This window comes from Falco punctatus, assembly GCF_963210335.1.
Source record: "Falco punctatus genome assembly, chromosome: 6".
In the NCBI taxonomy this organism is placed as follows: domain Eukaryota; kingdom Metazoa; phylum Chordata; class Aves; order Falconiformes; family Falconidae; genus Falco; species Falco punctatus.
In genome coordinates, this window is record NC_137585.1 from 5,774,630 (window position 1) to 5,796,718 (window position 22,089).

At 43.1% G+C, this 22,089-nt stretch overlaps 1 protein-coding gene across 10 annotated transcripts in view; it reads right to left on the minus strand.

The window, feature by feature from the left end:
• GAP43 (growth associated protein 43) overlaps positions 1-22,089 on the minus strand; it is a 104,353-nt gene that overhangs the window by 54,152 nt on the left and 28,112 nt on the right. For 3 of the 10 annotated variants that reach the window (XM_080393682.1, XM_080393690.1, XM_080393689.1), the window contains one exon: positions 1,584-15,371. The exons of the other annotated variants lie outside the window; for them this stretch is intronic. In XM_080393682.1, the coding sequence (XP_080249808.1) occupies positions 1,584-1,613 (30 nt within the window). In that variant the 5' untranslated portion in view covers positions 1,614-15,371. The remainder of the gene's footprint in view (positions 1-1,583; positions 15,372-22,089) is intronic. 10 annotated transcript variants of the gene reach the window in all.

The following is a 22,089-nucleotide window of genomic DNA, read 5'->3' on the forward strand; positions in this document are numbered from 1 at the left end:
CTCCAGATTTTAATGAATGTACCATTAATTGCAAAGCATTTGAAAAACCTGCCTGGGGAAAAACACAGGATGATGCAGGGTCTCTTCCTATCCCGTTCACCTGCCCCTCCCCATTATTCTACAAAATTGCTTCTTCGTTTGGTAACACAGACATCTCCATTCAGAAACACACTTTAACCTGCATTTTCTTTCAACTCTGTGCTGTTCTACAGTAACTGGAGTTACTCACATCAGTGTGTTAAGCTATTGCTCCAGAATACTGCAGTGCTATATTGTAAGAGATATATAAATGTACCCATATAGAAAGAAAGTAATCAGTATGGTGCCGTACCTAAGACTGAGTTGAGTTCTGCGCTCAAAAGGACCACAGCTCCTTGTCACTACCTACAAATCCGTAATTCGGGGAAGTTTCTAAAAAGCCTTACAAAGATATCTGGGGCCAGTTCCTGCCTCAAAGTTCCAACTGCACAAATCCAGCATCTTCCCGAGTAAGTCTAAGAGATTTAGCCAAGATAGGCTCTCTTAATCACGAGCAGGTTTGGGCTTTCACACAAAATAAAAGGGGGAAGTGTGAGGGGAGAATGATCTAAGTAGCTTTTTTTTTTTCCATTTCATTATCATTTTGGACATAAAAAACTTGGCACTGAAAACTAGCCACCACCCAAACCTTCTCAACATCCCAATTCCCTTACAGCAAAAGCCAGGTGGTACCAATAGAGAATGAACTGGTTTCCAACAGGTTCACACTGTGAGCTTCTCTTATCCCACCCGAGTTCGGAGCTAACAGAGGCGTGGTCCTCTGTCTCTTTACCAGCTGGTGCACAGTTGTCTAACTGGTTGTACTATGAAGGGTATTGCAATGAGGGTGACTCTCCCCCTCCCCTGGCTAATGCTTTTGTTATTAATTAATTGCATTTTTCACTATAGCATAGGCTGGAGAAAAAGAAGCTTCAGGTTAATTCTTGCTCAGATTATTGTAACACAAAAAAATGAATGCACCTGTCCTCCGAGCCACCTCACAGCACATGCACATAAAGCATCTCCCATTCATCAGAGCCAGGAGCAATAGAAAGCGTTCTGAGCAGGGATCAAGGCTCACTGGGCATCCTTTCTTTTTTGGCATAAGATGAGGAGTCGCTTCCTTTATCTCCAAGGTAGAGCCAGATCTCATCACGTTTCCTGCCAGCCGCACCCCTGCCCCCCCCCCTCCACCCCCCCACCCCCCCCATCCACACCCTCAGAACCACAGACAGAAAATCCTAGGCAATACAACTGCCCACTATTAAAAAATAATAAGAATAATAGAGGGGAGATTCTGGTAGCTCCCCAAATGTGGACGTAGGCCACCCCCCTTCCCCACATCACCAGCCCCGGAAAGGCAAAACAGTCACGCTGCAGGGTGTGAAAAGAGCCTTCAGTCGCAAGATGCTAAAGAATTGCAAAAGAGACGTGTGCTGAAAGCAGCTGAAATTTCCACCCCCCTACCCCAGCCCCTACGCACTCAGGCAGACACGCACCCCACGGACACGCGGCAGCCCGGGGGATTTCTTAACGGAAAGAAATATAAAAATCTTCAGCTCTACCTGTTTTGTTCTTCTCATACAGCACAGCATGATCGTATTGTCCCCTTCCTTCCTTCTTCTTCCTTCCTTCTCCTCTCTCCTTTTCCTCTTCTCTCTCTTATCTCTCCCCCCCACCCTCTCCACTCCCTCCCTCCCTCCCTCTCTCTCTCCCTCTCTCTCTCTCACACACACATACACACACACACACACACACCAGGGCAGTTAGCAGCAACTGTAAGGTCCACAGCTATTGCTCATCACACATGCACACGCTGCCTCTCCCTGCCTCCCTCCCTACCCTTCCCAGAATTGTTCACCAGCTCTCCCTGACTCGTCACCTCCCCACCCCACCCCCACCCGGGCAGCCACCCCCCCCCCACCCCCCAAGTCCCTTGCCAGCCTCATGAATAATTAAAATCTTCAATCTGGACCCAATTACCCAACGACTTTCCCACTGTACAGAGGCGACTGGGGAGAGGGGACACTGCGGGCTGCGGAGGGGGTGGGAGGGGTGGGGTGTGTCTGCGGGGCCGGGGCTGGTGGGGAGCCCCCAGCCCCACTCCCACCCAAGCAGCCGAAGCCCCCAGCACCCAGCTGCAGCCAGGAGTGGGACTGATGGATGAAGAAAGCGTGGGGTGGGGTGGGCACGGGAGGGAGCGGGGCTATTGCCGTGGCAGTCGGTATGTGCCATGCACAGGTGACGTACCGTAGGTGGGAGCTGTGAGCTAAATGGGAATCAGAAAATATGTGAAAATGGCTGTTAAAAATCCCCCTCCCCCTCCCCAGCACACTCACAAACATATATGTATGTGCTGCCTTCTTCATGCGTGCAGGCATAAACCCTGCGTGGTGACGTCCTGCAGCACCGAACGGGACAACTTTCTCCCTTGCTCCCTCAGTCCATCCTATAGACCTTCCACAGGCACAGAAAATGGTACTCTTGCAACAGATAATTATTGGTTTTTTCCACGATAGCTTCAAAACCTACAGAAATCGTCCCTTTCCCTTCTGTATAGATCTCAATTAATTTCAGTGCCTAAGCAATTTCTACATCTATTGATCTCTGCCTGCAAATTGCTGTAAACTATTATGAGGAAGATGTGCATGTTCACACATACAGCCCCCCCCCCCCCCCACGTGTGGGAACACAAATGTATGGGTTTGCATGCACAGAAGATCATGGCGATGCGTGAGCCTGAGCGAACATTAATGCGCATACACACCCCCAAGCACATGTCTTGAAAGTTATGACACTGTGTTTTCTCAGAATATATATGAGCAGCATAGCTGTATCTGTCATCGTGAAAAAATATTCCAGACAACAGTTAAACTGAAGCATGACAATGTTGAGCATGTTAAAAAATATAAAAAGACTTCTGGATTTTTAGGATTTCATCTACCAAAACTCAAATTTAGCTTATTTTATTTACTGTGTCTGGGAGGCGCAGTCAGATGCAGTTCTCTTTTTTAGCACTAATGTCACTACATCAACTTCTCTGCCACACCATGGAGTTACTTCTAATTTATTTTTAATGTAAAACTGCCCGCAAAAGAGACAAAAAATGTCTTAGGTTATTATTAAGGCCTTTGCTCTTTAAACATATCTAAATACAGTATTAATACAAATACGCATGCAGACGTGTGCGCTTATATAAATAAACACATACATATATAGATACAGTTTCTGGAATACCCCTCAGCGCAGACTCCTACATAATCATATTCAGTTGCTATGACATCATTGCAGTTCCCAGTACCCCATATTTTTTAAGGAAAGTAAACAGCATTTCAAAGATCACCTAGCTAGCTAGCTACATCTGTATGTAATTTAAGGGAAGGGCCTTTTAGGGTCAAGGAGGTATCAGTGTTAGTCCTGTTTTTACAGTCTAGAAAAGGCAAATAATGATATGATAATGACATTCAGAGAAGATACTAAACTGGGAAGAGTTGCAAACACCAGCTGACACAGAAGTAGACCAAAGGATTAAATAACAAAAATCAGATTCAGATTCAGAAAAGGCGTGCAGAGAAAAAGAAAGCAAACTATGCAATCATAAAAGAAGACAGGTACGAAGTGGAGTGACAAAAAGCAATGGGCATCAAATTTGAGGAAGGGGTGGGTGTCTGTGATGTATATCACTGCTGGCAACACCACGCCAAGGCACTGAGGAGTGGAATATAATATAGGAGTGGAATACTCCACATTTTGGAATATGCCTGTGGGACTTAGGAGCCTTTGTCCTGGCTCCAGGAGTTGCTGGGGGCCCACTTCCACGATGAAGTTAATGTCTCATGAGTTTGTGGGCACTTGCTAATCCACATGGCTGCTCCCCATGCCCTTGGGAGATGGGACTCCTCCGGTCAAGCACGCGTGTCCCCATCTGCAAGCATCACCCTGGGGTCGCTTTGGTGACAATGAGGAGAAATGAGAACTTCAAACTTGTAATTCAGACCATCCTAAAGCAGGAACCTAAACTAGGTCAGACAAATCACGCTTCAGAAGTGTTTTAGAAGCGTGTTTTCTTCCCACTGACAAGGCCTTTTTAGGGAACCTCCCTGCTGTAGGGAGCCCTGCCGAGGAAAGCCTTCCCAGCCCCCACCTTTCCCAGACACCCACTTCCCACCTGGAGGGGGAACAGGCTGGCAGCAGAAGGGCTGAGTTAGTGAGCCAGCTAGGGTCAAAGCCACCTTCCTGTGCACACCTGGGCAGCTGTTCACCACCTAAAGTCAGAACCAAAGGCAGAGCCACCTCTCTTCATGCCCAGCTCCACGGGCACTCTACACTCCAGCTTATTGCAAACCACATTTGCCACATAGACAAAAACCCCTTAACAGGTCCCTCATGATATCTAAATTAGTGGAGAGTGGCCAGTCCACTGCTGAGTCACATCTGAGTTTCTTCTGAATTAACGTTCTGTAGAAAAGCCATAAACTGAGACTCAAATTTTCAGGGTATGTCAGTTCCTAACCCCCCTACTTTCAAACCAGGGACCTTTAGGTATATTTAAAAGTTGGACTTTAAATTCTTTAGCCAATTATATGGTTCTGAAAATCATATCCCAGCATCCCTTGCCCTGCCATTTTGGCTATGTTATTGCTTCAACCTGTAAGGTAAGTTATCTGGTAAAACAGAAGGAAAAAAAGACAAGTCCACAGCAATGAGAAGGCCAAAGGGAACGAGAAGGAATTAAAGGCACAAGCTTCAGCCAGGAATTAATGAACATCAGAAGCAAAACTCAAGGGAAGAGGAGGTGAATCTCCATTTTGTGAAGTCACCTAGTCAAGATGGGATGCTTTCATCCAAATGACACTTTTGTCTCTCCACTGCACTGCCAACACTGGCTCATTCAGCACTCCTTCAGAGTTTCTGGATAACACTGCAGTGTAGACATGCCCTTGAAAGGCCCCTTTGACCTTGGCTTTTGAAACTACACAAATAAAAGGAAGAGCAGTTCCAAAGAATAACATGAAGGGGGGGGGGGGGGGGGGGGGGGGGCTAGGGAAGGGGGCTGGAAGGAGGGGGGTGAACAATGACCGTAGATTTTAAAAGCTTCATCTGTGAGACTTGACTAAATGACAGCTAAGGAGGTGGAGAAGTGTGATATTTTCAAAAGCCGTAAGCTTCAAGAAGGGAAAGTAATCATCTGGAGTGATATATAACCCACTGTTTGGTGTATGCTGCATTTTCCTTCACTGTGAAGGAGGGTATGGTTTGTGTAAAGTAATTATGAAGGTGACTCCTTTAATCCAGAGCCATCTCTCTGATTTAAAAGGGTCCAGATCATTTCAAAGTAACAAGAAATATCGGTGGTTGTTACAACATAGGGTGGGTGGACTGAGAGAGACAAATCAGTGCTTTTTCCCTGCTCAGTTCTGCTGAAAGGTTTAGCAGTGTCTGAGGTTACTCCAGCAGTTCAAGGTCCATACTGGTTCAAGGAAAATGCATTTTCAGTCCAGCTGCTAATTTAGGTTCAACAGTAACATCTTAGATCCAGTTCTGGTATGAAGAACCATCTAGTTTTGACCTGCCTCTGGGACTGTAATCAGGCTGATTGCCTGGCCAGAAGTTGTTAAATAAAACCAAGAAGAAGGAAGATAGTTTGCCTGTAAGAGTTGTCCCAGTGGTAAGCGTGCTAAACTGAAGAGGCGTCTCTTCAAGAGTACTGTGAAAGTCCCGTTACTAGGGATATTTAAAGCTTCAGCAAAAACAGCTCTGAAGTGAGCGACTTGCTTTCATTGGGAGATAGACTGGGTTTTCTCTCTATTCATATGTTCCACATATAGTGGTAGCCTCGCCTTTTGTTAGCCAACTTTCATGCTGAAGGGAAAAAAGCCAATTTTATAAGGATTTTTTAGGATCCTCATTTGAATAGGCATTCCTGAAAATCCCACTGTTGGCCCACTTGCATTTTTAGTCTCCTCAGTAGCTTTGCGGCTCTGGTCTCATTTGGCCTCACTTTCACTCATCTACGGCTTAATGACACAGAATAGTGCATTGCAACACTACAACCAAACTCCTTTTCTAAATGATTAGACTTGGTCATGAATCTCCTTAGAGGAGTACCCATTTTTCAGTATAAGTATCAGTTATGTCAATTTACCTTGGATTTCAGTTAATCCTGAATTAGTAATAATAGAAAAGGAGAGCCTGGTTTAGTTTGACCTAAGACCGTCCATATGCCACAGGCTGAAATAAGTGGCTTTAAACCCATGATTTTCAAAAGCCACAATGCCACTTACTCTTGCAGAGAAGGCTTCAGAAAATGCCAGTCCAGGAAAGCTCTAATTCATTCAGTGCCTTTGATGACTGCTCAGTTGCTCATCCTCCACGACACTGAACACACATGACATTAGCACCTGTTGCCATCGTGCTAGTCAAATAGATATGCACAGGTGCTCGGCATTTATTCCCTGTGATTTCCATTTTTCTTCCCATGTCTGCACAGCTGGGCTCACAGCACTGCAGACACCTGACTTTACAATAGGCAACATAATAAGAGATGTCTTTAATAATTTTCCTGTTTTCATCATTCTTAGAAAAAAATGTGGTTTCGTACATTGTCTGTTGTATAGAAACTGAAGCATCTGGGTGGAAGAAAGGGTAGAAAGATTTTTAATGTGCACAAAGCATGGTCTGTACAACTCCCAGGTCAATGTTAATTATTCTTGAGCTTCAGAATCATCAAAAATGCAAACACAACAGTAAAATCCCAGCACAGCTTAGCGCTGAAGACAGTAACTCTTCAGTAAAATGAAATCTCATCTGCTTGTCTGTCAAAAAGAAAAATGTCATTACAGAAAGCAGTCAACCTATCAGCTATTATTCTCAGTGTAGTTAGTCTGCCATGGGGGAATGTGATACTTTACAAGAAAAAACAAATATTAGACAGGATGACCCAGGGATCCCCTTCCTTCTTCTCCAGGGACCCTTCAATACGTGCTGTTGGGTGTATGAAGCAGTCCTTTCCACTGTAGCACAAGCTCAGCAAAGCAAGCTTCGAATGAGAATCAGTGGTGACCAGGAGCTCAGCATGGGCCAATTTACCCTGCTTCTCAGTCTGGCTCCATCATTTACTCTGAGTCCTGCAGTGCCATGACATGTTGCTGTCAGCATCCAGGCTCTCCACCTTACAGTACCACATGGGGGATGTCTACGCTGCTCCACATGCAGGGTCTGATGGGACTGGGATAGACAAATGCTAAAGTGTGAGTCCTACACACTAACTTCAGGGCACGACTGGAGAAGAGTCCATCTCAGTGCTGTTTCACTCCCCTCTTGGCTTCTTCAGTGATATTGCCATTCCCCTAACATTGCAGGGATGAATGTGGAAGCTGCCCAGTGATACCAGTATGATGACATGACAGTATTATGGTGTGAGACACAATTTGCTGAGCCTTCTTTGGACCACCTGGCCCTCAATCAAGCCAGAGTGGGGACAACAACCTGGCTGCTCCAGCACCAGGAAGGTGGGTAGGCAGGGACATCGTCATCCTCCTTCCTCCCTGTCCCCCCAGCTGATCAGACTCTTCCTTCCCTCCAGCAAAGCAGCTGAGTTGAGCTGAACAAATCTGCATGTGGGAAGGTACATGGGGTATCCTGGACTCAGACAGGAAACAGATGAGAGCAAAAAAAGCTGAAGAAGACCTTCCTATGCACTTATTTGGCACTGCAGTGTCAGCTATGGGGTGAAGTTCCCAGGGATGAAGAGCACCCAACAGATCAGATCTGTCCTAGCCTTCAGCCTTTCAGGAAAGAGCATTAAGAGTTTCTAACCGTGCCCATCCTTCACTCACAGGCATATGGTGACCAGGCCATGTATTGATCAGGATCACAGCAGCAGCCTCCACAAACCACACAGACAGTTAAAGGATGCAGGAAGAATATTTGTATTGGAGAAGTGTGTGAGCTGACAGGACCCTTTCACTTACCCAGAGCTGTACCTGGGGGAGTTAGAACAGAAAAGATCTACCAGGAATTAAATATGCAGGAAAACTGTGAACATCCACCTTCCTTATGGCTCCAAAAATCCTCTCTCCTTGCCTTGGCTTCATTTAGATTAGCTACAAGATACACACTGAGAGGAAAAAGTAAAGTCCACACTCCTCAGTCTGTCAAGTAGGTATGGCATATGCAGAGGGTTGCTCCCTTCCAGTGGGACAGCAAAACTCACTGCATCCAACTGAAGTGGAAGAGCTCCCCAACCCAAAATGCAGAGCACAGGGCTTGGGCAGAGAACACATCTGTAGCTCAGTCTCACCACGGCCAAAATCATTCTACGGTTCCTTTAAGTAGAATACTGCTAAAAGTGGGAGATGGACCTATAGCAATTTTTATGCAATCCAGTATCAAACCTATATGAATTGCAGGTAGGGACTGCAACATCCTTACAAACTAAAAAGCGCTCTATTTGTTTCATCAAATCATCACACCGGAGAATGGAAATTCATAGGTAAGTTTCCCATAGCTGTGATTATCATCGCTTCACTCCAGCAGCATCAAAACTGTGCTTTGGTAGGTGTGTGCGTTAAGGAAGAGGAGAAACACACCATGCCCAGCCTTCATAATAGTGCTCTGGTACAGCAATTATTATTTCTTTTCCAAGACCCCACACTGTTAGCAAAAGGAATTCACCCTGGAGGGCAGGAAACACAGATGGAATTTTATTAAGAGTCCGGGACTGTGCAGGCGGGAATCCAAACCTGCTGCCCCGCGCATGGAAATTGCGTTGCACTTCTGAAAGGCCCCGTTTTAGTTCAGCTCCACAGGATACAGAGCTGTGTTTCTGGACCATGTTTTTTGTTTTTTTTTTCTGGAGGTTTAGAAGACACTCCAAGCATAACGGTGAATTTTCTTCCTGTGTAAATTTGGGGGATTAGCTCCTTTCCCAAGTGATCCTGGTGGCAAGGAGAAAGAGAAGGTTTCTGGAGAGGGGCAGCCTAATCTCTCCAGGCTGCTATACAGCCCCCCTCCCTCCCTGACAGGACTGTATTATACAACACAAGTGGCACATACCATGCATGCCTGGCACTGTAACATGCTAGAGAAGCCAGTCCTGTTTCATGCCTGCTGCATCCCGTTCTTTGCTTGACAAGCTGCATGCAGAATTCACCCAGCTTGTCCCATCCTCCTGATGTAGCTGCCACCTACAGCTGCCAGTCCCCTCTACCCAGTAGATGTGGCACAGCCTGGCAGAAGCAGAGGCCAGCGAGAGTTTCTTTGCCTGAAGAAGGCAGTGGGAAGCAGCAAGGGAGGTGAAAAGGACCTGCAGCCAAGTGCACAGGGAGCTTTATGCCTACTCAGGTAATGCACAGAAGATGCAGTGCTCAGTGGAAGTGGAAAGGTCTCCTTCAGCTTGAGGGAGAAAGGAGGAAAAAGGCATTCATTTACCACCTGCATCAGAGAAGACAAGTACGCTCATCTTGATGGTCTTCTCATATGTGTTCATCTCAGTGGGGTCAAGTTTAAGTTTATTTTAATATTGTGTGCTATAAAATGTGAAGGGTAGTTCTTCCTTATTACCCTAATTTATTCAGCCAGACAGGAGGAAAAAGAAGTTCATTCTCTGTTTGTTATGAAAGCTAAGCTCAAGTACGAACAGTGTTCCATAGAAAATGATGGAGAGTTTGACAATCTTACCTGTATCATATGATCATATATTGAAATGTTCTATTGTTAAGAATAGATACAAAAGAATACAATTTCAGCTGCTTTAGGAACTGTAATTCTGAGCTTCCTCATTTTAGAATTCTTTTCAAGTCAGAGATCTGTGTTTTCTTAGCATAGGTTTTTGCATGCTATTTCCTTGGGTACTTTCTAAAATGGAAATAAGTCTTTGCAATGTTAGAAAAGCAAACTATACACGTCCAGCTTTCAAAGTTAGTCACAGTAATAAGACTGGCATTGCCCTTCAGTTCACGAACAGTCCTGAGTTCTGCCTAAAACTTTAAATGTCATAAATTTCCTTCTTAAGGATAAAACCCAAAAAAACCCTAAATAAAACAATCAGCAAAACCAAAACACTGATTCCTCCTCAGGTAACACTAAGCACAAAGAGGTAAAAAGCCAGCAGTGCCAGGTCATCTCCATATTACACATAATACACACTAGACCCCCACTGCTTAGCTGTTAGCTACTAAGGTTGAAGAGAGAGCAGCACGGTCATTTTAATTCTTGCATTAAGCTCAATAGTTACCAAGTCATGGTTTGAGACAATGTGACTCCCTCCAGGTCTTCCAACATTTCCTGCAACTACTTGGAATTAATAGGCTAAAACTGAGCCCAACAGGGAGAGGAAAGTTGCTGAAACACAGTGCTCATGTAGTCTTGTTGCTTGGAAGCTAGTGAAGGTTATTAATTCTTAGATCTTTGGTGAATACTGCCTCCTTTGTATGTTTAGTCATCCAAGAAGTCAAAATGGTCTCCCAAGGGATGCTGAGCTACTGTGTCTGACTTAATTTTAATCATACTGTGCCCGCTGAAAATGGGACTTTGTTGCATCTGCCTTTTTACCATCTCATCAAACTCCTGCAGGCTCTTACTAGATCTTCTTTACACACAGTCCCACCTCACTGGCCTGAAATTTGTCTTGTTATTTCCCAGGACATCTACGGGTCTTTTCTGTGTAAGCACACTGGTGTCACATCCCAGGAAAATTAGAGGATGGTTTTGTACTTTGAAAACTTAAGTCATGCTCAGCATTAGAGTAGAACTCTATTCCTCTGCACACAAAAAATTTAGGAAGCATCTGTTTTACCTTCATTGATCTTAAAACTAATCTATCTTACTGTCACTTCCTCCAACCTTCTGTTGTACAAGACTTTCTGTCTGTCTTGTAGCAGTGAGGTCAACTGCATATCAAAGTTGTTTGTGCTGGACACGTCATTTCACCTAATACTGAGAATTTCACAACAGTTTTTTCAAAGACATTATTTAAAAGGCATAAGAGATGGTAAATCTTTCTGCTCTCTCCTGCAATGTTATTAAATGTAACAGAAATTCTACTCTGTAGTCACACTCTGCTTTTTGAACCACAAAAGAAAAATTGCCCTAGCTTAATAACTTTACTGAAGATTTAAAATTACTTCATTATATCCAGTTCAATCTTGTGCTTTTGTAAAATATATCCAAGCATTCTAATCATAATCTCATGTCTTTTTTTTTTTTTTTTTTTTTTTTTTTTTGATTCACTGGTAAATCATTGGATCCTCTTTGAATTCTGTTTTTCTAAGATTGCTATTCCTTCTCCCAGGGGTTAAACCTATAGAAGGATCAAAGATAGGATTCCTCAGACTGCCAAAATGATGCCTTGATAAGCATTAGTTTACAAGGCTTTTTCAAATTTAGATGCAGAGCCATTTCCTTTCAGTTTTTCAAATTTCTCTGCAACATCTTATTGAACTTGATCCACTTTCACTATGCTTGACTTTGAGCACATTTCTTTCTCTCCTCCATCACCCACTCAGTGACCTAATAGGGTCTGTTGCTTTCTTCTGGTCCCAGTGTTCAACTGCTCTTAAGTAAAGCTTAAAGTAAAGCAACACACTACCTCCTGAAACAAATGGATGTTTTCACAGACTTTAAGAAACAATTCTTTAACAGGGAGATGTATAAAACTGAGGAACAAACAACCCTTTCTCAATGTATATACACTTATGACCTGGCAACAACATTATCTATTTTTCTAAGGCTCAGCCTGGACATAATATTATTTAAAAGCTATATACATTCGCTGCAGTGTTTAGAAAGCACTCACTCCTTTCTTTTATCATTTTAAATAGTTCCATATCTGGTTTTCTCTGCAATGAGATATTTACTGCTCCTAACATGCTTTGGGACCTTGATAAATTTACTTCAGGTTCTCAATTACCACATTCCTAAAGAGGAAAAAGAAAAATATCCTGGCCCATCTTTCTTTAAGTCCCTTTGAAATACATCATAGTTCATCTTTATTATTAGTCACACTGCTGAATATATCCATGGTTAAGGTAATTAACATAACTGTATGTGATGAAGACACTTTTTGAAATGTCTCAAATCTGATCCTTTTGAAGTCACATGAGGCAAAACTCTTATTCTATGACACCATGGCACACAGTATCACCAAATCTACACCATGTTCTTAAAATTTACTCTCTACTATATTTCCTGTAAACTCTCCCTGGCACAATCATCTCCTTGAACCTACATGGTGCCCTCACTTGACTCCTGTAGCCCCTAATAACTTTTTCTGGTGTACCCATAAGGGAAGAAACTGACCTTGCCATGGCTCTCTCAGGATCAAGTGCTGATTAGTCAGGCACTCTTTACCTCAGAAAGTATCAGAGCTGCAAACTGTTAGAGGCTGGAAGAAACTTTCTGGAGGAAGCATTTTTTCTGTGTCTTTTATTGCTGCTCTCCATACCTAGTTCTGGCTCCTGAATAAAGAGAGTGGACTAGATGGACCTTTGATCTACCCAACGATGGTCATTTGCAAGCTGCCAAACAGACTAAGTAATGCCTGAGTTTCCCCGCTTCTCCTTCACTAATCTGAGTCTTTCTCTGTCCTCTACCTAGAGATATTCATGAAAGCCCTGGAGACTGAACAATCTTTGTGGCTACCACCCCTTTGGCAAACATGGGTGGGATGAGATAGTGACATGGGACATAGTGACATAGTGACAACTCTCCTCATGACACGGACAGACTGACAATCTGAGACAGCAGCATAGTTTTCTTTGCTAATGTAGTGCACTTTTAATAACAACTTGCCCCACAGGTAGGTTTCCAAATCAATTAATATCTTGTTTCAGATCCAGTAGAAGCTTATCCTACAGTAGCTAGCTGCAAACATATTTCTTCTGCAATTTCTGGTCTTCCTAGCTGTTGTGGGGCAGCAATATTTAACCAAATGCTGTGGTGTAGGGCTCATTTAGCCAGCGGCGTGTGTGATGCCTGTGGTGCCAAAGAACTGCTTTGAGCTGCAGCAGTGTTAGGGCTAACAACACTCTTCTAGGCTTTCCTACTCAGCAGGAAGCAGCCACACAGCCATGCAAGTAAATTACAGGCTTATCATTCCTCATTCAAGCATCAGCACAATCATTCAGCAGAATCCCCATGTCCTTAGAGCACAACCATAGAAAAATAGCGGCTTGAACTGTACTATGTATTTGTGCTTCACCTTATTTATTGCCTCTGCTTAGTAACTTTGCAAAGTTATTCAACAGGTGCCCTTTGAATAAGGACATGTGGCACAGAGATGACTGGAAGACAAGGCAGTAGAAAAGAGCAGCCTATGAAGCAGTTGTGCAAGGCTTATTATAAAGGGCAGCTAGCTGATTCATCAGTGCCCTCCCCAGCAAACCATGCCATATAAATGCTATTTTGAAATTAGCCTTGTGGAATAAGAAGGATTAGTTGGCAATGGTGTGAATGCTTGAAGTGTGAATATGTAATGTCTTCTCTCCCTAAAGGAAGATAGGGGTGGTTTTTTTCCCCTCCAACTGCATGGTACATGGTTTCAACTCAATTTATGATGTGTGCCCCAGGGCCGTTTTTGCAGCCAATTCTAATTTAAAAGAATTAGCAGGATTTTCATTCTCTTCCATTGGACTGGTATTCTGGCTCTGACTCTCGCCCAACACTGGAGGAAGAAAGCAGAAGAAATAATGTTATAACCCAGCATAGTAAGATAATGCAATAGGAAGAGATAGGAACCAGGGTTGCCTCCTTTTGTAGGTCTTGCAAGGAAAAACAGCAAATCTGCCAGGCTACAGATTGCTGTGTTCCATGCAGTGAGGTTGAAAGAGCATATGGCAGAAATGGCTGCCTGGCTGCAGTGCACCTATTGCCAGCCCCGTCATTCAGGGCTGTGGAGACGAGATAAAGGTTTATTTTAGTGCCCTGACAGCTGACAGGAACTTGTCATATTGCAGAAGCTGCTGATTCTCAGTCAGGGGAAGGAGGGAAAGGGAAGAGAAATCAAAAGCAATTGCATACTTGCTGCATACTTGTCTAATCTCCTGGGGGCAAGAGGTAGGGTGAGGTCTCTCATGTATTCCGTGCATACAGCACCTAGCACAAAGAAGTGCTACCAAACGCAAGAAGTAGACAGCAGAAGATGGCAGAAGAATCTGAACTGAACTTTATTTCATGTTGTACTTGCTTTTCAAATGACATGGGGAAAACTTGCTGTTGGGTATGAGGAAAGCTGCTCTGGGATTTCCCTGTGACCACCCAAAATGGGGAAGAACTTGAGCTGGCAGGATCTTCCTTGTAGTGCTCCTGATAAGTGTAGGACTCATTCCCACAGCTCTAGACACCAGAGATGAGGAGGAGGGGATGAAAGAAGAGGGTAATTTCCTGGGCTGGAAACATAAACAGTGCAATGTTTTAACTGAAGTGTTTGAGCAGATACTTTCTGTTAGTGCATCTAGAAAAAAAAAAAAAAAAAAAAGAAAAAATCCCATAGACTAGTTTTGCCTAAGTTTTTGAGCTCATCTTCCTGTCTATTTAGTTTTAGTCACAAAATTTTAGACACAGTTCCTCTACCAAGTTTTCCAATGACAGCTTCCCCTACGTTTACTGTTGATTCCAGGTAATTCATCACATAATAGGTTACAAGCTGCAGGCACTGCTGTGTCACTTCCACTCCCAGTAAATGTGCAGCCTTTTTCCCCACCAAAGTCAGTAGAAGTGTCTCTTGTATGATGTTCTGCATCTTATCAAATCACACCTATGAGATACTAGTTCCTTGAGGCAGGAGGCCTCTTTCAGACATTAGATACAATGCTGAGTGTACTGCTGGAGCTAGACAGATGTATCTACTCCTTTCATCTGTTAATACAAGTGCAAATAAAAAGAAAAATCTGACCTGGATTTCACTGACAGTCAGGAATAAACTCTGGATTTAAATACAACAAGCAAGGCATTTCAGTCAGATTTATGTGCCTGCCTTGGAACATAATGTCCCTAAAAACAGAACCTGGATTCACTCTTTCTCATTGACATAGTGTGTCAATGACACATCTTCCTAATGTGCCTCTGGTGTATGATTGTTCCTCCTGTTTCCTCTGGCTTCACACAATAAAACACCTTTTGAACAAGCACCTTGCCATCTTGGAAGCTGAATAAACTCAGTCTGTGCCTGAATCACTCAAGAAGTGTAGGAAAGAAGGCAAAAAAATCTGCCAACATGGCTGGAAGAGAAGCTTATCTTGCCTTGGCTGAGTTTGCTTTGGTTTCCCTCTCCAGCTTCTTTCCATCAATCACCGTACTGATGTATCCCCAAGGGTGCTGATCCCAGAACAATATGCTGCAAAGATCATTACAGTCTAAAAAAGAAAAGAAAACCCTGTCACCATGGATGTTATGGGTTTCAGCTTTTCACATTTAATCCTTTAATTGGTCTTCCTGGCAAGAAAAAATTGAGACTTGGCTTTATGGCTGCGTGGATGAGCCCTACTGCAAATCCCATTGGGATGAAGCTACAGTCATTTGGCAGTAAGAAGATCTTTAGCAAACTCCCAAAAGCCTACCCAGAGGGTTCCTTGTTGACATCACAGTTTCTGTATGATGTCATACGGCCTCCTAGAAAACAAACAAAAAAAAAGCAGTAGGACCTCCAGATATTTGATGAGACTGTGGTTAGCCCTTGCTCTGCTTCTGTATGCATCAAGAGCTATGTCAAAGCAGGGTTTGGGTCTTGGCTTGCAGCCAGAACATCGATGAATGCAAAATACAGAATAAGAAGGTTGAACAGGCTGTATGCACAATAAAAACAAATATTGTAAAACTATTGAGTGTACTGGACAAGAGGGATAGTACATTACACTGAGTTATTCAGGGAAGTCTAGTCTCATATGTCTTCCAAACTTACACACTATTGCTTTGTGAACAGTTCTATAGGCTACCTGTGTGCTGTTGGGCAGGTTCAAACACGGGCTAAGCAATCTGAGCAACAGACCCTTTGGAAGAGACAGTTTTGTCTTATGTGAGTATACAAGTAAGTTGCTTCAGAACCCATCAGCTAAACATCTCAATAAAATTTAATCTCCCATGCCCCAGGCCAAGAGCGATAGCAGCTTCTTTGCGTTTCTAATGAGCAGCCCTTGAGGTATGAAAGAGAGAAAAGACTTCATTTAGAGTAAAATGGAACGTAGGAGCTCTGATTCACAGTCCTATTCATTAATGACTGGTAACTCTTTCTTCTCTAAGAAAAGGGAAAGACTTAAGTCATTGCAACGGGTGTCCCTCCAAGATAGGAGTGTACTTTCTTCTAAGTTAATAAGTTCCTGAATACAAACCTGAAGATTTGGCCCTAAAAGCCTTCCTCAAGTTAGTCAATTTGTGCTGATGTAACTAATGAGGCATCTGGATCTTACGACCCATCCTCAGGCTGTATGTGTAATGAAAAGAGAGCAGATTAACACCTATGAAGCTAAAAATAAAAGCGTCACCTCTGAGGCTGGGCCTGTTGTGCTTATTGCAAGGGGTGGGGTAGGATTGGTAGAGCTGTGCGTCCATCGTGGATGTCACCATGGCACACCCACGCCAACATCTCCACGGAGACACAGCACATTTCTAGCTCCTGCATCACCAACTTGTTGCCAAGGAAACAAGAGGATGCAAAAAAAAAAAAAAAAAAAAAAAAAAAGAAGAAGAAAAAAATCTCAATGACATTCAATTTTGAGACAGTCAAGAAACCCCTGAAAGGGATTTTAAAAGTGCCTGAGAAGGAAATGGAAATTGGGCTTCTAATTACAGATTCTCAACCAACTCCTTTTTATTCCCCAGTTATTCTGTCTGCTCACGTCACTGACTTCCTGCCATTCTCTGTCTACAGAGGTACGAATGCCAGACATCAGTGAAAAGAGAATCAGAAAGAGCTTTCCTGGAGTGAAGGAGAGGGAGGGAGCGAGGGAGGGAGCGAGGGAGAGCAGGGGAGAAGGTTATTCAGTACAAGCAACAGTGGAGATTCCATAATTCAGAGAAAGGTGGTGGACAGAAGTTGCAGAAAGGAAAATGTATGGAAGAAAGGCAGAGTGGGAGTGAAGGTTTCTGTGAGAAGGAGATATATGCAGTTGGCAGATGTGGGTGTACACATGCATATCTACAACCAAATGCATGTGTATTTTTATATATGCAGCTGAGAAGGCACATGTGTATACCAAGGTATATCTACATCCACACTGGATGGTCAAAAATCTGAGTTGTGCACCCCCCAAAAAATTATTAAGTTGACTTAGAAATCCAGCAATCACACACAATAAAGTTTGTCTTTTCATTTTGTCTTTTGATCCATTGTAGCACTACATTTACAAGCTTTATCCACAATCAGCTACAAATTTACATCCCTTGTTACATGACAGCCAGCATTTTCATGCAACCACCTAACCCTAGGAGCTGTGGCTTTGCAGAAAAGTAGTAAATGTAAGGAGAATCATATGGAGGTGGCAAGCGTTGGCAAGCCTGACAGTGCACGTGAACGCAGGAGCACAGGAGAACCAGCAGATGCACCTGCTACAAAGTGCCTGAGTGAGTACAAAGAGGAGGATTTGTTGAGTGTTTCTGTGCAAAGACATGGCCACCAAGACAAGCTGTATAGGTGTTATCAAAGCACAGCAGAGCCAGATTCCACCAGCACTAAAACTAGCGCGGTCCAGATTTAGATGCACCAGCTATCTTGGGGAATGAGCACAGAGAAGATTAACTGTTTGAGTAAATGTCTGCATATCATCTTACTGGAGCGTGGGACACAGGGAAGGTTTCATCGTATGAAAACACGAAGTGGTGCAGACATTTAATAGCTATCCTGCACAGCTAGCAGAGCAGCTTGCATTTGGGTTAGTGCTGAAACAGATGAAAGAGCTCTGTCTTCACTTTCTTCTCTTCAGTATTCACAGAGTCTCACCCTTCTTCACACCTTGAGCCTGTCATCAAGCTCGCAGCCAGAGGTGAGATGGCCATAGGCCAGAGAGGCAAACTTACAGACAGAAGTTAATTACTATTGAATCGCAATGAGGGCCTTACAGAATGACACTGAGGGATCCCCATTAGTACCAATGGAATTTGTCTGGGCTGAATCCCCATGGAATGAATGATTTATGGCTATCGATAGCAAAAGGCTGCCAGCAGTAAGCTTTGAACTCCATCCCAGGTACAGAAGAAGAAGTGCTGGCCAAACACGAATATCCCTTTGTGCCCCCTACCACCTTCTCCCTGTCCCTTGCACATGCCTTTGCAGGACTGAGAAGTCTCTACCCACTTTGAGGCAGATTTTCTTCCCCTTGCTAGAAGCAGGTGTGAAGGAGGATGCCAAGTGCTTCTCTCCAAACCTGTGTGCTGACAGTCCTGGCAGTCCAACAGCTTTTCCTAAGGTTGCCATGACATGGAATTCATGGGCATATGAATCACGGTTGTGGAGAACACCTGCCTACATGCAGATGCTGCGTTCAGATTAGCAGAAGCAAGTCCTGACCGTGCAGTTCTCCACCGCTTACTGCATGAGGTCACGAGGTAACGTGGAGTATCCAGTCACCTCAGGGACTGTAAGCAGGAGAGGACAGGGAGACCACCTCTCACATGCATGCAGCAATATGAAACCACAGGAACACAAGCAGCCTAAATCGCCTAAATGATGAAGCCGAGGTCAAATTAAAACATTCTAAGCAGTTGTCAGTGGTCCACTTCAACTTTGTTCCTGCATAAGGTGACAATAACTAGAGTGACTAAGCTGAAGGCCATGGAAAGTGGCCTCCCCTTTTCCTGTCCCAGTGCCATGCTGCCTTGCGGACTCAGCCCTTGTCCATGGAAGCAGAACACAGTGTGGGCATATCTGAAGGGGCCATCTCAGCCCAGTAGAGCTGTGAAGACATGGGGTTCCTGCTGCTGAGAGTTAAATATGGGTGAGATATAGGGAAGCAGAGGCATTGCTGTCAAGATGCAGGGGAGGTCTGAGTCAGGGAAAAGACAGTCGGCTTTTTTCTCTCTTCAGCACATAAAAAGGAGTACCTTAATTCTCTCCATCATACAGCTAGTCATACTTTTCCTCTAGCATATCCAAAATGTTACCTTTTCTCAATGCAGATAAACCCACTATTCAGGTGATTACTTTTTTTTTTTTTTTTTTTTGGGGGGGGGGAGGGGGAGGGAGGAAAAAAAAAAAAGGAGTGCTTTTATCAAGGAGTTTAGATTCACAAATTACTAATGAAAAAGGATATAATGCATTCTTTTTAAAAATGCATGCTTATATCACAACTTGCAGCTTCTGAATCACCAGTACGTGTTCATGTTTCCTGGAGGGAAAGATGTATCTTTGGTAACTTACTATTTTCAATGAATTTATCATGAAACACCCAACAACTACCATTAAAATTTGCTTTGGGCAAAATACAGGTTCTGGTAATTTTTGATTTTTTCTGTTTGCTCCAAGTGCTGTTCATCAATGAAATGAACACTTATTCCAACATACTTTTTTTCAGGGAGGAATTTTTTAAGTCATACTTCCCTAAATATAGTTTTGCCTCTTCAACAAATATTTTAATAGCAATTTTTAAAAGCCTAAGAGCTTTAAATGAAAAAGTATAAAAAGCTCTAGGATATTCCAGAATTTTGGAAAAACATTTCTAAAACACTGATAGTGGTTTCTTTTGTGAATAGAATTGAAAGAGAGTTTACAAATTATCTAATATACAGACACATGTATACATATAAACTTACATGCTATGTTGTTTTTATACTTACATTTTCATTTTGTGAAACAGACGTACATTGTGACTTGACTTTTCTCAGAGTACACACAGTATGACCTTCCTCTCTTTAACATACACAAGAGTGTAGGCTCTGTCATTTATATGCATACATACATACACATGCATACATACTATAACACACTGCACCTCTAAAATGCATATACACTGTAATCTCACCCGCTAAACACACATAAGCAAATCTTGCCTTTAGCATAAGCACAGCTACACACACACCTGCACAATGAAATCTAACACAGAGGCCCTGAAAACACAATTTTATCTCTCTCTGATATATACTGTCATTCCTTTTCCTAACACAATGTAATCTCTCTCTCACTTACTTTCTTCCATACACACAGACACACAGCACATACAGTCTAATCTTATCTCTCTCAGATTCAACTATAGTGTCTACATTATTTTCAAAATTGCATAAACACTTTCTGCCTGACATTTTCATTTGTAGACTCCATCACTCACAACTACACAAACGCTTGCAGAGATGTGAGGATGTAGAGGGAAGTCCCTGATCACATAAACTCCTGTGTGCTCAGGTAAAAAGGCCTTTTTCTGGCAAGACTGTTTTACAAGGGAGAAGATGTTATAAGCAATGTTTTCACTTCGGATGCAATATTAGTTACATGGTGCTTCTTGTTATGATACTATACTACCAACAAATAGTAAGAGACTTTAACAGCTTGATAAAAAAAGTCTGCTAGATCATAAAAACAGATTACTTCTGTATTGCTATCATTGTCAAACACGTCATTGATACGTTTCATGATACGTGCTGCAAGCAAATTACAATATGCAGTTACACTGATATTTCATGTGACATATAATACACAGTAGGCCCTGAGATTTCAAAAGAAAAAAAAAAAAGATGTATAGAGGAGGTTCCACCTCCACTTAAGCTATTATTTCTACAACAAAAGTCTACGCTTAAATCACTTGTATTAGCAGGATTGTTCTAATGGGAATATTAGATTAATGTCTGCCTCTGAGAGTTCTTTACACAATGGAGAGTAGTAACAGTAAGAATTAGAGGATGCAATATAGAGCATTCCCCTTGCATGTCACTGATTCAGAGCCAGGGCAGTTAGTCGATAGTTTTGGGGGGACCTCTGCAAAAGTGAGCTTCATATCCTCGCTTTCATTTCCAGTATCCAAATTATCTCATAACAGAACCAAATATTATAATGAAAATGCAGTGAAGAACCTGGAGCTGATCAGTGATACTACAGAGTAATTAAAGGGGAACTTTTTGCAGGGCCATGTTGGGCTACAAGGATTTTTACTACCTCTGTAGACAGGCTTTAAAGAAAAACCACAGAGGAAAAAGTTATTTTAAAAAAAATCTCAATAAACCAGCTTCAAAGGTATTGTCTTAGCTCTAAATAAGCACTTGTAGCTACACAACCAAGGTCACTATCAGGCAGCAACTTGCTACAGTCCCTGGGAAAATGCTACTTTTAGGTAACAAGGGGGATTTTGCCTAAGAATTTGGGCCAAAGTATCAATATGGCTTTAAGAACACTTCCTTGGAGACATGGGAAAGGGAATACTTTTGTGGAGTTCAAACTCAGCAAAAAAATTGATCCACTGAGAGACTGGAAAAGCAAAAGCAGCTGTCTTACTACCAGAAGGGACTAAAAGAAAGGTTTTTCGTTTATGCCTTATGATACTGCTCTGATTAATGATACTTTGCTTTGAGAACGCTGTCTGGATATCTGTCTCAGTGCAGGGCCACACAGCTCCCAACAGAAAGGCTGCTGAGCCAGGACCAACTGGCATTACAGGCAACTGGAGTGGAGGGATGAAGGCAAAGAATAGGAGAGACAGCAGATCTCATTTTAGGAGTGTGAAAGCCTGGAGCCTGAGGAATTGCTCTCAGAGGGTATGAGCATGGAAGTGCAGTACCCCTGGCTATGATACCTGTAAACAGCACAGGTGCATTTTCAGCAGCACTGAAGAGGTCATGGGAAACTCTCATGACAGCAGCATTCTGCCCCTTGTTAGGCTATAATCCCATTGGAAGTCTGAAGCAGTGGTTTCCTGACATGGCCAGCACAGCCTTCAGCTACCACACAAATATCTAAAGCCAAGCACATGACAAAACTAGACTGCTTCTAATCACTTTTGACAGGACAGAAATTGACTCTAATCTACTGCAGGAAGCACGTACCACCGCAGACCTTGCAAAATCCATACAGCAAGTGTTAACGTCAGCCTCTTTCTATCCACAGAATTGATAGAGCAGGAGCAGATGTACTGCAAACTTCCCACGCACACCACATAC